Source organism: Colias philodice, chromosome 13 (genome assembly GCF_061535455.1).
Source record: "Colias philodice isolate Cphi_HAF_F1 chromosome 13, ilColPhil1 Martin Lab GWU primary, whole genome shotgun sequence".
NCBI lineage: Eukaryota > Metazoa > Arthropoda > Insecta > Lepidoptera > Pieridae > Colias > Colias philodice.
Window position 1 is genome coordinate 7502515 of NC_143098.1, and position 16446 is coordinate 7518960.

The 16446-nt window shown below is 32.1% G+C and overlaps 4 protein-coding genes across 5 annotated transcripts; 2 read left to right on the plus strand and 2 right to left on the minus strand.

Annotated features, from left to right (window-relative positions):
- The first annotated feature begins 1224 nt into the window (after nt 1–1224).
- Sas10 (UTP3 small subunit processome component Sas10) lies at nt 1225–3563 on the plus strand. Its single transcript, XM_089702534.1, has 2 exons — nt 1225–1527; nt 1936–3563. Exons 1-2 carry the CDS (start codon nt 1511–1513, stop codon nt 3305–3307), a joined length of 1389 nt encoding a protein of 462 aa, XP_089558660.1. The 5' UTR covers nt 1225–1510; the 3' UTR covers nt 3308–3563.
- Nucleotides 3294–6225, minus strand: Nle (notchless protein homolog 1). Its single transcript, XM_089702533.1, has 10 exons — nt 5975–6225; nt 5741–5898; nt 5520–5656; nt 5125–5299; nt 4829–5003; nt 4547–4691; nt 4132–4321; nt 3817–3980; nt 3616–3742; nt 3294–3402 (listed from the first exon to the last, which is right to left on the minus strand). Exons 1-10 carry the CDS (start codon nt 6116–6118, stop codon nt 3390–3392), a joined length of 1428 nt encoding a protein of 475 aa, XP_089558659.1. The 5' UTR covers nt 6119–6225; the 3' UTR covers nt 3294–3389.
- Nucleotides 6226–6489: 264 nt separating this feature from the next.
- Nucleotides 6490–9372, plus strand: TM9SF3 (transmembrane 9 superfamily protein member 3). Its single transcript, XM_089702531.1, has one exon. The coding sequence runs from the start codon at nt 6594–6596 to the stop codon at nt 8319–8321; it is 1728 nt and encodes a 575-aa protein (XP_089558657.1). The 5' UTR covers nt 6490–6593; the 3' UTR covers nt 8322–9372.
- Nucleotides 9373–9685: 313 nt separating this feature from the next.
- Nucleotides 9686–16038, minus strand: LOC149483488 (putative RNA-binding protein 19). Of its 2 annotated transcripts, none has more exons than XM_089702536.1 (15): nt 15881–16038; nt 15450–15812; nt 15039–15275; nt 14657–14767; nt 14398–14582; nt 14180–14267; nt 13895–14000; nt 13306–13497; nt 12833–12994; nt 12367–12470; nt 11792–12277; nt 11451–11653; nt 11148–11264; nt 10217–10325; nt 9686–9917 (listed from the first exon to the last, which is right to left on the minus strand). In XM_089702536.1, the coding sequence occupies exons 1-15, from the start codon at nt 15914–15916 to the stop codon at nt 9708–9710; spliced, it is 2709 nt and encodes a 902-aa protein (XP_089558662.1). In that variant the 5' UTR covers nt 15917–16038; the 3' UTR covers nt 9686–9707. The 2 variants fall into 2 exon arrangements, with proteins under 2 accessions (XP_089558662.1, XP_089558661.1); XM_089702535.1 differs by having other exon boundaries at nt 14180–14271; nt 14402–14582; nt 15881–16037.
- Between the last annotated feature and the right edge of the window lie 408 nt (nt 16039–16446).

Here is a 16446-nt window from a genome sequence, read left to right on the forward strand (position 1 = left end):
GATAATTGCTCCGAGAATCAATGCAGTAAACAATGGCTGTTTTCCAATTACAGATAAGAACATAAACTCAGTGGCGCACAATGCCGAATTATGCTGATGCTTAAGGTATCTACAGACGCTCCGATTTGGTTGGTGCCAACCATATTGGAACCAACATGGCAACCATTCCAAATGCATCTACAGACGCTCCGATTTGGTTGGTGCCAACCATATTGGAACCGACATGGCAACCATTCCAACATTGCTAGTTGCTACAGATTGTCCGACGGTTGGCCTTCCAGCTGTCAGTTGACCATAGAGTAATATGTCAGTTGACCATAGTACGAAGAGAATGGGCTAAATCCTACTATAGAAATAGAGAAAATTACAGTCATATGCGGCTCTTATAACTTATTTTTTAAGGTTTTTAATGTCAATTTCACAGTCAATTTTTTTTAATACTTCTAACATAATAAAATACGCTTGATTTCTGGCATCTCTATTTGCGTAATCTTTGTTATTTAAGTCCCACAAACAGGGAAAGTCTTTATATAGATCCAGTAATTTTATTAATATGTCACGTTCGGTGACCGTAACTCCCTCGGCGTTCATGTTGACGTCCTACACCGGCGGCGTTGCGAATGTGAATGAGCCAATTACCTAGCCGTCTACGTTACCGAGCCGTCTGTAGATGCATTTATGCTGCATAATGCGCTCTAGTGCTGTAATTGGAAAACGGGGTGGGTGATTTCAATAGTGGTGCCCTGTGGTTGTGCCGAAGGTGTTTCGAAGTGATACTAAAAAATTTATTGGAAAATCCAAATTTGAAGGTTTTGCTGAAGGTTAATTAGATAATTTAATATATTGGAAGTTTTAAAGAGTGAGAAATTTAAAAATTTGTAATCAATACTGGACCGACTTATGATAAATGAAAATTAAATAAAATCTTTAAATGGTGCGATCTGTTTTAAAAATATACTTGTAACCTTTAGTTATTTCCCGTAGGGAGTAGGGACCGTGGAGTATTCCTTGTCTTTGGGTAATAACCCAAAACTATATTTAAATAACTTTCCTTAGATATTTTCGAAGTCCTAGCCGAGGTTTTTAGAATATTTCCACAATATTTCAGACACCATAAAAACGGTCTATTCTCCTTTGCCGCTGTCGTAATTTAACACTAAAAAAGTGACCAGTCCACAGATCTAGTACAACAGATCTGTGGACCCTCGGAGCCTCGGCCATTTCCCAAATCCCAACTGTCAAACTTGAAACTGTCAAGCAGTGCAGTGTCAAAAATATCGAAATAATTTTCCTGTCGATTAACCTGTATTTCATAGTTTCAACCGAACGAAATAAATATACTTTATACTTAATGTTTAAATTTTATTAGTTGTTGACTATATATTTTATAATTATACTTTAAGATAGCGTGTGTTGATTTAAATGGCGTTGAAAAAATAACCTAAAAATAACGTGTTAATGTTGCACGTTATTTCTTGTCTTCCTTGTATTTTGTTGATCAAGCTTTACAATGACGGACAAAATAAAGTAAGTATATCTTTAGTTTTAATATTAATGTAAATACTACATCTGCATAGATTCGCCTTACGCAGACAAAACATGAATACAAAACGACGAGATTTCAGTGTGTATTTTTTTTTTACTCTTGAATCGTCATGATTTTAGCAGATTATTCATAAATTATCTTGTTTTTGGATATATGAAGTCTTCCGTCTCGGGTGCGTCTCTAGCGCACTTCATTGCAAGTTTCTATTTTTTTTTTAGCGGAGGTAACTAATCTCTGCATAGTTTTTCAGTAAAAGTTTGTCCAACATAATACAGTTGATTCAAACTTTTAGTCAGGATTATAGATATACCTATTTGTTCAAATTTATATTGTCGTATAAAAATTAAAATTATATATATGTTTAATGATAATAATTTATATGGTTACAGGGTCAACTCCAAATTTGATTTGGATGGGAGCTATGAGATGTCAGATTCAGAAAATGAATATACAGAGAAGGAAAAGTCGATCATCAAAAGTTTGCGCAAGGAAAAAGAAGGAGATTCTAGCAGTGAAGAAGAAGTTTATAAATTTTCAGATTCCGAAAATGAATCCGATAATAATGATCTTGAAATGGCAGATAGTGATGTTGAGGGCCAAGAGAAATCTGATGATGACTTACCAGATTCTAAGGCTTGGGGTAAGCAGAAAAGATCATTTTATTCTACTGATTATGTTGATGAAGATTATGGAGGTTTTGGAGATGATGAAGAGGCAGCACTCATGGAAGAAGAAGAGGCCAAAAATATTCAGAAAAGGCTAATAGAACAGTTAGAGGAAGATGATTTTAAACTAGAATTTATTTCTCCTTTGCAGCCATCAATAGATGAGAGTAAAGAAACTCTTATCAAAAGTGATTTAAGCCAAATGTCTAAAAGACAGAAAATGCAAATTCTTGAAAAAGAAAGTCCAGAATTTGCAGGTCTTATTGAAGATTTCAAATCTAAATTAACTGTTGCAAAAGATGACCTGCAACCAGTGATGAAACTCATAAAGGGTGGCACATTACCAGAATGTACAGCCTCTAAATTTGTTAAAACTAATTATGATCTTATTTTAAATTACTGCACAAATATTAGTTTTTATATTTTACTCAAAAGTCAAAGAATCAGCATACAAAATCACCCAGTTATTAAACGTCTTTATCAGTACAGGCAAATGTTAAACAAAATGGAACCTATCTATTGTGAAGTAATAAAGCCTCAAATAGAAAATATTTTGAATGCTGTTCAAAATAAAATAAAGTTACAAGTTGTCAGAGAAAATAACAAGAAACGTAAATCAAGCAAGGGATCACCTGAACAGCCGAATAAGAAATTGAAATTAATTAATGCTCTTGAAAAAGATGAGGGTGAAGATACGGGAGTGTCAGATGAAGACAGTGGAGATGAAGGTAATGATTACTTCAAACCCAGAGATGTTGAGAACAATAAAAATAATGAATCTGATGAAAGTGGATTCTCTGACAATGAGGAAGGTGGAACAGAAGACATCCAACTGCCTCCATCTCAGAATGAAAATATTGTGGATGAAATGGGTGAAAAGCGTCAAATAACATATCAAATTGCGAAAAATAAAGGATTGACACCACACAGAAAGAAGGAGCAAAGAAATCCCAGAGTGAAACATAAGCTTAAGTATAGAAAGGCTAAGATAAGGAGGAAGGGTGCCATAAGAGAACCAAAAACTGAAGTTACAAGGTATGCAGGGGAAGCATCAGGTATTAAAACAAATGTTAAAAAGAGTATTAAAATTAAATAAACCATTTATTTCCAAGATAACATATACTGTTTTTTACAATAAAACATGTTCATCATATGATTTTTTAAGTGTTTTCTCTGATTCAATGTTGCCACCTGTAACAAGAAATATAACTTTTTAAAATGTGAAATTAGTATTGCTTAAAATAATGGACCTTCATGTATTCAAATATCTAGAAGAATAATAAATAAGATATTACAATATTCATGTATGATGATTTTTTATTGACATTCAAATTACATTTTTTTTAAATTTCCATGTTTTAGATCATTTTATTTTGATAGAGATAGTATTATTAAATCACTCACAGTTTCAATACTTTATCTTTCCCTCCTGATGCCACATAGGCACCGTCAGGTGACCAATCAACAGCATAAACTTCATCTGCATGTCCAGGGAGGTCCAGCTCCAATTTCTTTGTTTTCATATTCCAGACTATAATTACAAACATACAAATTTAGGTACAACTATTTTAACCAGGAAAATATTACTTTGTTTTATATTGTTACCTTTTAATGTAGAATCTGCACTAGAACTCAGTAATAACCTGGAATCGGCTGACCAGGCCACCATGTAGACTGCTTGTACATGACCCCTTAGGGTTGTTATGAATTTTCCAGTGGCTGCTTCCCATAGTTTTACTGATTTGTCAAAAGATGCTGATGCTATTATCCTATGCAACAGAAAAAAATGAATGTAATTGAAATTAAAATTGAAACAAAAACCTATTAAGGAATTACGTATGTCATACACACACCAATATTTATGACAAATATACAATGGTTTTTGGCAGACGTTAAAAAAAGTTCCATTTATTTACTCACCTAGAATCTGGAGAAAATTTAACATCATTGATTAACTGCTGATGGCCAGTCATTCTAGCTAGCGGACGTTTTTCTTTTTCGGGAATCCAAAGAAATAAAGTGAAATCATCTGATCCAGAGACCAATTTCTCAGCACCCTGCTGGCAAGTTTGTTCATACCTTTCTAGGGCTCTTTGTTGAAGTACTTTTTCTATAAAACAAATATGTAACTTCATATACTATAAAACAGTTACACCATGCAAATTGAACAGGCATCATTTCACATAATTTTTAACCCCTTGACCACCGAGCGGGCCGATCGGGCCACGATACAATATATTTCTATTGTGTCTGTGATTCCGGGGGCTGAGGGATATAGGTTTTTTTTGTAAATGAAAGATTAACCTAAAATATCAAAAATAGTTATTTCACTTACTATCATTTGAAGGGTCTTTACGATCGAGAATTGGATGGAAAGGTCCTGTTCGTAAAACATAGTCTGTACTTAGTGCTAAGGTAATAACCCAATGAGCATGACCCTCTAGAGTTCTGCACAATATTCCATCATCAGCTCTCCAGACCTGAAAAAACATCATCAATAATAATTAGTAATATAAATGAGATATGTATCTTCATTTTGAGTTGGAACACATATATTCTATCTGAGATTCACATAATAAATGAAGCTGGAAATTGAAGTTAGTAATATTATTCATACCTTGATTGTTCTGTCTTGGGAAGATGTGTAAATTAAGCCTGTACCTCCCCATTTCACACAAGTTACTGCTTTGGAGTGGCCAGTTAAACTGAGGATAGTGAGGCCTGTTAATGTGTCCCAAATTCTGACATCACCATCTTTAGAAGAACTGGCTAGTTTACGACAATCTGGATTCCTGTGAAAAATTCAATACTTGCAGTTAAGAACACTACATTTTCATGACATCTACATAATCTAATGAATACTGTAAGTATGCCTGAAAATATGATATTAAGACACAAAAAACAACTTTATACCTCAAATATGGCTCCCATGCTAATGCTGTTATCCATTGTTTATGTCCAATCATTGTTTTACCAATTTGATTACCAGACACTGGATCCCACAGCATTATACGCCCTTGTTTGCAAGCTGAGGCTAACTTTGAACCATCCGGCGACCAACTTATGCATAATACCCAGTTGTTATGGCCTGCAAAAATAAATCTATGGTTAACTTGCTGTTACACTTGTGAACAAAACCACAGATAAAAAAATCCTATAACAGTTGATTTAATATAATAGTTCTTACATGACCCCAGGTCAAATAAATTTCCCAGGGCATTTATGTGAAATTCTTTTTTCATTTCTCTTTAATTCTAGCTATACATTTCCAAGTAACAAATACTTGTACGAAAATACAGATTACATACCTTTACATACATGTAATGGTGTTTGTGTATTTATGTCCCAAAACCTAACAGTAGTATCTCCAGAACCACTCGCTAGATGATGACCAGAAGGACTGAAACTTGTTGAAATAACGGCTTCTGCATGGCCTGGTATAGAACTAGAAAAAAGCAATTATTTATGATGTATTATGTTTCAGGGTTAATTGCAATTTTGTTGTAATTAGTACATGTTATTTTATTACCTTGTACATCTTGTTACTGGGCGTACTTTAAATACAGCCTGTTGCTGGTATATTATTTCCACGACTTCTTCCGAGTTTAATTTGTTGATATCGAGAGCATCTTTAAGTGAAGAGGTTATTTCAATATCTTTCACGAAAAAAAGAAAAGGTTTGTCTTCCTGAAACATGACAGGACATCAAAATTTATAACATTTCAATTAAAGGCATTAATTATTTCTTAATGTATTAGTTTACCTCCTGTAATAAAGCATTACAAATAAGAGTAAGTTGATCTTTTGTAACATTAAGTGGTAGGTCCAGAGGACTTCCTGTTTCTTCTCCAGTATCTGATTTAAATCTGGCTTGTACACATGTAGGTAAATCACTGTCTGTTTCCATTTTTTAAGTGGTAAATAATAAATAATCGGTTTTACTTTAATAGAAAAACATAACCTTAATTCATTCAAATTGAAGTCTAAACAATCTCACATTGATTTGACAGTTCGCTTCGATAAATGACATTTGACATATTTTAGATGCTGACGTAGCCCGTCAGGCAGTGATGTTCTTGAGGTGTTATTTTTATCGTAAAAATATATGCAGTGGTTTAAACAAGTACCATAATAATTCTGCATTAATTATGAATAAATTCCTCCTCTGCTTAACATCTGTCTGAAACAAGTTTACCAATGGTGATAATTTTTTGTAGATACGTGACATCAAACGATTATAAAGTAAGCTATTGTTACTTGCAATATTGCAGAAAAAAAATAAAATAAAATGGCAACAATTTTACAAATGTCTGACATCGGCTTTTTACATACGTGTTGTGTTTATCGTTCTAGCTAATAAATCTTTGCTTTGAAAAGTTACAATGAAATATCTCTACATTTTAATATTTATGTGTTCTTTAGTTTATTGTGATGAACATACACACACGTATAAAGATGGAGAACAGGTAGTGCTATGGATGAATACTGTAGGCCCTTACCACAATCGACAAGAGACCTATGCTTATTTTTCTTTGCCATTTTGCGTTGGAACCAAAGTTACAATAGGCCACTATCATGAGACATTATCTGAAGCCCTTCAAGGAGTTGAATTGGAGTTTAGTGGTCTCGATATCACTTACAAAGATAATGTCCCAGCACAACAATTTTGTGCAATCGAACTTGACGAACAGGCTTATAAAGCACTTGTGTATGCAGTAAAGAACCATTATTGGTATCAGATGTACGTGGACGACCTTCCAATTTGGGGTATTGTTGGTGAAATCGATGGTGACAATTACTATATCTGGACACATAAGAAGTTTGATATTGGATACAACGGTAACAGGATCGTTGAGGTGAATTTGACTGCCGAGAATAAAGAAAAACTCGCATTAGGTGCCAAAATCCCATTCACTTATGAAGTAAACTGGAAGCGCAGCAACATACGTTTTGAGGATAGGTTTGACAAATATTTAGATCCCAATTTCTTCCAGCACAGAATCCATTGGTTCAGCATATTTAACAGTTTTATGATGGTTATCTTTTTGGTAGGACTTGTGTCTATGATTCTCATGAGAACCCTAAGAAAAGATTATGCTAGATATTCTAAAGATGATGATCTTGATGATTTGGAGAAAGACTTGGGTGATGAGTATGGTTGGAAACAGGTTCATGGAGATGTATTCAGACCCGTCCCACACTTAGGCTTGTTTTCTGCTTTAATTGGAGCAGGCTACCAGCTTACAGTTGTCACACTAGCTGTAATAATATTTACCATTTTTGGTGAACTTTATACTGAAAGAGGTTCCTTATTATCTACAGCTATTTTCATCTATGCGGCTACGTCACCAGTAAATGGTTACTTTGGTGGTTCTCTGTATGCTAGGATGGGAGGAAGGCTTTGGATTAAACAAATGTTGTTGTCTGCCTTCCTATTACCCGTGATGGTGTGTGGTACTGCATTCTTTATAAATTTCATTGCTATGTATTACCATGCTTCACGTGCTATTCCTTTTGGTAGCATGATTGCTGTAATGTCAATTTGTACCTTTGTCATCTTGCCCTTAACTTTAGTAGGCACAGTACTTGGGCGCAATCTAGCTGGCCAACCTGATTATCCATGCCGTATCAATGCTGTACCCAGACCAATACCTGAGAAAAAATGGTTCATGGAACCATTCATCATTATTATTATGGGTGGAATACTACCTTTTGGCTCAATATTTATTGAAATGTACTTTATCTTTACCTCATTTTGGGCATACAAGATCTACTATGTTTATGGATTCATGTTATTGGTGTTCCTGATTTTGATGATTGTCACTGTGTGTGTGACCATTGTTTGCACTTACTTCCTCTTGAATGCTGAGGACTACCGCTGGCAATGGACCAGTTTCCTTTCTGCTGGAAGCACAGCTCTCTATGTCTACCTGTATTCATTTTACTATTTCCTTTTCAAGACAAAGATGTATGGTTTATTCCAAACTACTTTCTATTTTGGTTACATGGCATTATTCAGTTTGGCACTAGGTATCATTTGTGGAACTGTTGGTTATATTGGAACCAGTTTATTTGTAAGAAAAATCTACTCAACTGTTAAGATTGATTGAACTGGTGCAATAATATAGGTTATCAAAATATGTATTGAAGAATGGAATGTATCTCTTGGGTAGCTTCTTGAAACAGTGATCACACAAATTAATTGTTTTGAAAAACTCTTATATTTTAGGAGATATTGAATAGCCCTTACAAGGATCTAATTTTGGGTATATATAAATATAATTACAATATATAGTGATGATAAAGTAATCTATATGATATTCATCAAATAATCTAATCATTAGATAAGAATATTGTAATTCCATATGTGATCATTATTTGTTTTTTTTTTTTCAAAAAGTTTAGTATAAAATATGCAATGTATTTGAACTAAAATTGTATAGAGACGACATGATTATCCTTTTTCAGTTGTTCAAATATCAATTATTGTAAGCTTAACATACCTTGTTGAGTTTAAGAATTCAAATATATTATTTTTTGTTTAATTATAGAAATAGAAACTATGTTTTAAACAAGCCAACATATGATACTTATATGATATTTTAACTATTGTTCATTTTACAAATATCATAGTAATAATATAGCCAATATATATAACATACTAAGTATAAAATTGTGGTTAAATCATTGCTAATTTATGGCTACACTGAAACATTTTTGTATCACAATAGTATCACATTAGACAAAAATTTGTTGATCTAATAATAATCAATATTGGAAAGCATGTTGATTAAAGTCATGATAATACTTCTGTATTATATTGAAGCACTTGAGTATTGTTTAATCTCTTGTTAATTTATGTTAAAGCTATGATGAATGAGTGTATTGTAATATCCATTTAGGGATTCAGACTTGTTGTGAAATTAGGAAGCACTTAGATCCCTAAGAGTGTGATCATTATTGTTAAGGTGTATTTAGGTTTAATTCTTAAAATACCTATGTAAATATTATAATATATAGATGTTGACACTAACAAGTATTCCATAGCTTTCTTTTGTATTTATTTGAATATGAGGTTAAGTTGGAAACATTTATGTAATGCCATCCATCTTTAAAAATTGTAATAAATATTGTGAGAAATAAAGTGACTATGAAAAAATATTTTTCGTTTCAATTTGCTTCAGTACCTGTATACCATAATTGAAAATAAAAATAGGCTTAGATTTCAATTTGAAAGTAAAACAAAATGTTTCTTGTATTTAAAAAATGAGCTAATGCAATACATATAAGTATTTTATTAGCTATTAAATTGAAACATGTTTTCCCTAATACATATTATACACAGTCAAAGATAAATAATTTAACTATACTACTTAATGCAGTTAAACGAAAGCTAGGAAGTGAAGGCTCGAATGGAATTTAAATTTTATTTTAAACTATGTAAGTATAAGGAAACTAAAATTAAACTAATAGATAAATTCAACTTTCACAAATATTTATTTCACATCATCATTTTCAACAAATTCTTCAGCATCAATAGATCCTTTTTTAGATTTTTTGCCGCCCGGTGTTCTCGCATTGAATGCGTCAGCGGTTCTTTTCCTTAGTGCAGACACATCTTCATTCTCGTCAGTTTGGTCGGCCCATTCCAGTACCAACCTCCTACCGTAAAGATGTGTAGATTGACATAAAGCTTCAAAGGCATTCTGAAAGCAAAGTAAAATAGCTTTTTATTTATTTATACATACATCACATTATTGAGCTTTTTATACTCTCTTGCTCAAGTGTACATATTATGCGCGTATTTTACGAAACGCGGGTTGATAAGAAACCAGTTAAATTTCGGACCACAAAACATAATAACCTTGCCGCGTTTGAAATTGTTAGTGCATTCATATTGTTTGTATTCTGTTTTAGTTATAGGAAGTCTTGTGTGTGAGCTAGGCTACATGTTGAATTTAATAATATGTACCGTACCGTAGTTTATCTATGAGGACTGACTTACCTTAGCATCTGCTTTTGAATAGTAGTCTATGAACGCAAAACCCCGATGTTGGTCAGACTCTGAAGTGAATTTCTTTGGAAGCCGCAGAGTTTTGATTTCTCCGAACGCCCTAAAATATTAAGGGTTACGAAATTAGAATTTTTAACAAAACAAACTGGATACAAAAGTGATACTTTTCATTCCTACAAAAACACAAAAACATTAATTTGTATTGCTTATTATCTTGTAAAATACAAAATACATATTAAAATTATGTACATTACAATTATGTAAGTACATTGTTAGCACGATAAGAAAAATTGAAAATATTTTAATGTATGTATATTATCGCACATTGATTTATCGATAAAGAAAATAAATTTAACCATTAATTTCGTTAAAAAAAAACACGGTAGGTAGCATTGAGGTATTATTACTACGTATAGAGAGGACACCACGAAAAAAATCTGTGCGACAAGCGGCGGTGCGGGGCGCGCGTGTGGCGGCTATTGAGTCATACGCTTTTTTGTAGATATTCTGTCTCTTATTACGTCTTATAAATTAAAACCAATCAATGTAACAAAAAAGATATCGTTTATCTTATTAATAAAATATGAATAAACTTATCAATTAAAACCAATCAATGCAAAAAAATTGGTTTGAGACGATTGGCTCTAACTCGTGTTACAATTAATAGTATAGTACCGATATCCTCTCTAGTACGTAGTACATAGTAACTCAATGGTATATAGGTAAGTATCTAAAATATTATTCAAAAAGTTAAACGATTTTGTATCAATCGAGTACTTTTAGGAAGGTAATTAATTAATTAGACACAGTGCGACGATAAGAATTTTGACTATAGGTATTGATAATTTTGATAAAGTCAAAATTTTATTTGTATCAAAAAATTATTAGTTGAAAGTACTTAAATAAAAAGTTTTTCACTCACCTAAATATTTCGTGCAATTCCTTTCTATTTGCCTGGAACGGTACATTTCTAACGAGAATTTTTGTGCCGTTTTGTGTTGTTTCCTTAACACTCTTTTTATTTGTTTTGACCTCAGTTCTGCAAATAAAAATATAATGAGATACTTATGTATTTTATGAGAGATGGAACTAACTACACTTTTATCAAATTACCGTTTTATGTTTTAGGTATCAATATTCCAAGTAAAGCTTGATAAATCGAAACAATTTTATTGACAAAGGCGATCGATTTTTACGAATAAGTTGTACAGATTTTATTACTCACGTGTTTCCTCTTTCCGAACGTTTCATTTCCAACTGTTTTTCATCTAAAATTGATCCTTGTAGCGATTTTAGCGCTTCGGTTGCGTGCTCTTTTCTATAGAACTGCACAAATCCGTATCCCATGGACAGGAACTTGCCGGGATTCTTGGGATCCTTCTTTTTGGCTATCGTCGCACTGTGTAACTTACCACAATTGGCAAAATGCTGAAATTATATCAATTTTATTGTATTACATTAAATATTTTTTTAATAAAAGTAAAAATAGTACAAAAAATAATTTAGATATTTAAAACGAATGTAAACAAGTAACAAAATCAAGTTTAAATTATGTTGCATTCCTACTTTTTTCAAGGATTCCTCTGTTGTTTTAAAGTTAAGGTTCTTTACAAATAGTGTTGTATCATTTTCTGGTTCTTCTTGTTCTACATCATCTTCTTTAGCGTCCTCCTTTGTTTCTTTAGAAGGCTCTTTATTAACTTCATTTTTACTTAAATTACTATCTTTCACTTCTTCTTCTTTAGTAGTAACTTCACTAATATCTGTTTTTGCATTATCTGTATTAAGCTTAGCTGATTTTTCAAATACATTTTCTGGTGCCCATTCAAGGTATAATGGTGCCGATTTAAATTGTGAATATGCAAGTTTGATAAATGCCTTTTTTGCTTCGAATGGTTCGATGAAATCTACTAACGCTGTCACTCCGTGTTTTGGCATTAAGAACCTTGCAATTTGACCGTGTTTCGCAAACAGTGTCCTAATTTCTTCCTTATCTGTACCAGCTGGTAAATTTTTTACGAGAATACAAGTCTTCGATCTTTTTTTACTGGGCTGAAATAATGAAAATTTTATAACTTTATAAATTAGGTCAATATTTTTGTAAAAACAAATTCACTAAATAAAATTTATCAGATGCTTACTCTATTAAAAGCATCTAAATATACTCCATTGGACTCTAAGAAAGCTTTCGTTTCAGCTACGAGTTGTGTTTCACCGAGCGCAAGTCTCACAGCAGCACTGGTATCTGTGAAATAAGATGTTATTATAGAAAATTTAAGGTAAAATAATGTGATATGAGCTTTGTATAAATTTATAAATTTAACACATACTTTGTGTGAATTAAGTTAATTACATAACAAATTTTGTTCCATTTAATAGTCATGATTCAAGACTATTGACTGACATAAGTTGTAATTTATTCATAACTCATAAATAAATTGAAAAGCATAATTTCTATTTTTTTTAACTGAATTTTCTAATAAATTCACGTAAAAATGAATTAAAAGATTAAAGCTTATTTAAAGATTCTTGAAGCCATTTAAATTACAATAAGTAAAATTATTAAAATAAAACAAGAGAAATAAAATTATTTGGAAAAATCCTTACTTTTGCTATTCTCATTTAATAACTGTTCCTTTGTCGTATTATAATTCGCTGCAACAACGTCAGCGACAGCATTAGCGCCCAAGAAAAGCGTGTTCCAATTATGTGATGACCTTGCTTGGTCCTTTAGTTTTTTTGCTTTCTTCTCCTTGAATGAGAGGCCAGCTGTAAATATTACAAAGGAATTTAAATAACATATTTTTGTTTGTTTTTTCTTGACATTTTATTTTATTGGGGATTGAAAACTGTGCCATGTATGCTTTGCACTGTACTTTTAATATTTTTATTTTTATCTACATACTTAACTAATAACTAATGGCAACATAAAGAAAAATTGTTTACTTACCAGAAGTAGTTTAAAACACTAGATTGCTTTTTTTTGTTTCACTCAGTATAAAGTCACATAAATGATAAAAGTTTAGTTCAGACACAGTTCAGAAATAAAACAAAAATATATAAAAAATAATATACAGTACCATCATCATCATCATTGTCAAGCCGTTCCGTTTTCGCGGGCAAAAGGTGCAGCATTCTGCCGCAGAACGCTGTACCGTCCAACGTCGTGTAAGCCTTAACCGCGTGCTCTGGCATGACAAATGTGACCGTTGCAAACCCTTTCGGCTGACGGAGTATGGGATCTATTGGCATGTTTACATCTGCTAGTGGACCTGAATATGAATTAGATATCTATATATTATGTACATATAAAAATGAAACCCATTTTCCTTGGTCACGGCATCACGCGTGAACGGGTGGACCGATTTCGATAATTATTTTTTTAATATAATCCTTGAAGTACGAGGATGGTTCTTATGAAAAAAAAAAACATAAACATGTACCACGGGCGAAGCCGTGGCGGGCCGCTAGTTAATAATAATTTATATAGAAGCAACTCCTTCATCATCACAAAAATGCCTAGTTGACTTTGTATGGAATTTTACAAGAACTGTCAGGACTATGGCAATATATAGAAAGAAATGTAAGAGAATAAGGTAATCTAATTATTATCATGAAGCCCTTTGAAGAATGTTTTATAATGTAACAAATTTTATTAAATAAACTTACCAAATTTTTCAAACAATTTTGTCAATTCATCTTCAGAAACAACATATGGTAAATTACGGACAAATATGCTACCACTTTCACCGATACTTTCTCCATTAAATTCTTTCTGTAAAAAAGGAAATCTATTTTAGACAAAAAATATCAATGAATATAGACTGAATTAACAACTACATAGTTGCAGAAATTATTTTTTTAGTTGTATAAGATCAGGTACAAGTGAACGAAAAATAGTTAGTAAAAACTAAGTAACTATTTTATGTTAAAAATACAATGAACCAAAATTACCTCTTTCCGTTTCTTAATATTTTCTTGTTCTTCCTCTTCAGCAGCCTTTTTCGCTTTATCTTCATATTGATGAACATGTACCCTGTGACTTCCTAAAATAATTTTTGCAATAATATTACCATGTTATCAAGAAGCAAAATATTTAGAATGATATTGATAACACAAAGTAAGAAAATGTGGAGAATGATATTGATAACCTAAAATAAAAAAATGTGTACTTGCCCAAAAACAATTTATCTTTATTAAGTGCTTTTTTAAGTTCTTTTTCTGTTCTGAATCCAACATAGCAGAAACCAGCAAGTTTTTTTCCTTTGCCCAGAGGCAACCTTATTGAGTATGGTACTAGAGGTTTGAAGAACTCTTTAATGTCCTTCTTTTTACATTTAAAAGGCAATCCATTTATCTGAAACAAGATAATTTTAGGTAACAAGAGTCAAATGAGTAAAATCATTAATTTCATAATGCCTTTGTACTTACTTTTACATAGAATAATGGCCTATTTCTTATTTTCTTTGGCTCTGCTGGAGCAACTTCAGTAACTACATCCTCTTTAAAACCATCAACTTTTTTCATTAACACTTTCATATACTGGAAGAAAAAATTGTATAAATATCAGACATTTTTTAAAAGGAAAAGTGAAAATTTTCAACATAATGAAAATAAATTTTTGAATTATAATTTCAACTATATTATTTTATTAACTTGAATTGGAGCATGACCTGTTGAAATTCGATTTATTATTACAGGTAAAATCTTAACTGTCATATACTAATTCATATTATATTATTAATCCAATTATTAACAAATTTTTAGATAAAATAATTTTTATTTAAAATATGTATAAGAAAAAGAAACATACATCTAAATCACTTATTTGTGCATTGGCTGCTTTATTTTCTTTTGGTGGTGCATTTTGTTTATCCTCAGACACTTTTTTTTCATCTGCTTTTTCTTCACTTTTGTTTTCAGCTGTTTCATCTTCAACTCCACTGTCATCATTGTTCTGACTTAATTCAGTTAATGTTTCCTTGATCCAAGCCGTTTTATCGTTGACATGTGCCTCAATAAACTCAGCAAATAAAGGGTCATCTTTGTGCTAAGAAAGGAATGAAATACAAAATTATCATACTGAAATTAGGATAAATAGTGTCATCATAATATTAATAGAAAAAAAATATGATCAAAATTGATATTGTTAACAAAATCATTCTTAAAAAGCAATATGAACTCTACATAAACAAAGTTTTCCAAGTTGTGTTAAATTTTTTACCTTTTTAAGTAATTCCTTGATTTTGTTGTTATTTTTTTCAGCTTTGCTTAATTTCTTTTTTGGTTTATCAGTGACTTCAATTTCTTCCTTGTGTATTTTTTTATATGCAGTACTGTCACAGGCATATTTGCTCCACGCTCTTGGTTTCTTTTCGTCACCTAAATTTGCACAACTTTCAACGGATATTTTCATGCTATTGATAAAGGTTTCATTAAAATGTTCTCTCGCCGCATCGGCTTGCTCTTCTGTCCGATAACCCACGAAGCCAAAATTTCTAAATTTGCCATCTTTTGTATATTTTAGTTGTACGTCGGTTACTTCACCCTTTTCGCCAAATAATTCTTTGAGTTTTTCTACTGTAACCTATTAAACAAGTTATTTATTTCAATTTGTCCACGAAAGCGTAACAATAACTAGCAAAAATTACTTACCTTGTTGGGTAAATTTTTAACTATTAATCGAGACATTTTGCATTCTGTACTTAAAAATACCGAGAATAGCTGTTATTAAAATAAAAATTAAATAATGTGTAAGAAACAATTCAAAACAAATCCATGTGATTTCGATTTTGAAATATAATTATTTGTCATTGTCACTTTCACTTGTCAGTTGTCAATCCCCTGCCTTCCGCAGTGTTGCGCCTGTAGCGTAGAGGGAGAATTCTCCCTCTACGGCAAAGAATATACTACTCTCTAAGGGCGTATTCAGAAAGAAAGCTTGAAACTTATAAGCGCTTATCGGCGCTTGTCATGTTCATATATTTTCCTGCGCGGGTTACCAGCACTGACAGGAAAATATATGAACATGACAAGCGCCGATAAGCGCTTATAAGTTTCAAGCTTTCTTTCTGAATACGCCCTAACGAGAGCTCTACGGCCTGTAGGCATGCGCAATGCGCAATGAATATACAGTCGAATATTTAAAAGATGCCTCTCGAACAGTCGTTTAGGGTCCATTAAAAATTTATATCGGGAGGTATTTATAGGGAGTTTATTAT

Bases quoted from the DNA above. Each gene is read 5' to 3' on its own strand.
- Nle (XM_089702533.1), bottom strand. From the start codon at position 6,118: ATGGAAACAGACAGTGATTTACCTACATGTGTACAAGCCAGATTTAAA. The intron at 5,300-5,519 runs GTATGTAATCTG...TTATTTTTGCAG, and splicing joins ACCATTACATGTATGTAAAG to GCCATAACAACTGGGTATTA. The intron at 5,004-5,124 runs GTATAAAGTTGT...AATTTTTCACAG, and splicing joins GCATGGGAGCCATATTTGAG to GAATCCAGATTGTCGTAAAC.
- TM9SF3 (XM_089702531.1), top strand. From the start codon at position 6,594: ATGAAATATCTCTACATTTTAATATTTATGTGTTCTTTAGTTTATTGT.
- LOC149483488 (XM_089702536.1), bottom strand. From the start codon at position 15,916: ATGTCTCGATTAATAGTTAAAAATTTACCCAACAAG. The intron at 13,498-13,894 runs GTAAGTTTATTT...ATTCATATTCAG, and splicing joins AAAATTGTTTGAAAAATTTG to GTCCACTAGCAGATGTAAAC. The intron at 12,471-12,832 runs GTAAGGATTTTT...CTTATTTCACAG, and splicing joins ATTAAATGAGAATAGCAAAA to ATACCAGTGCTGCTGTGAGA.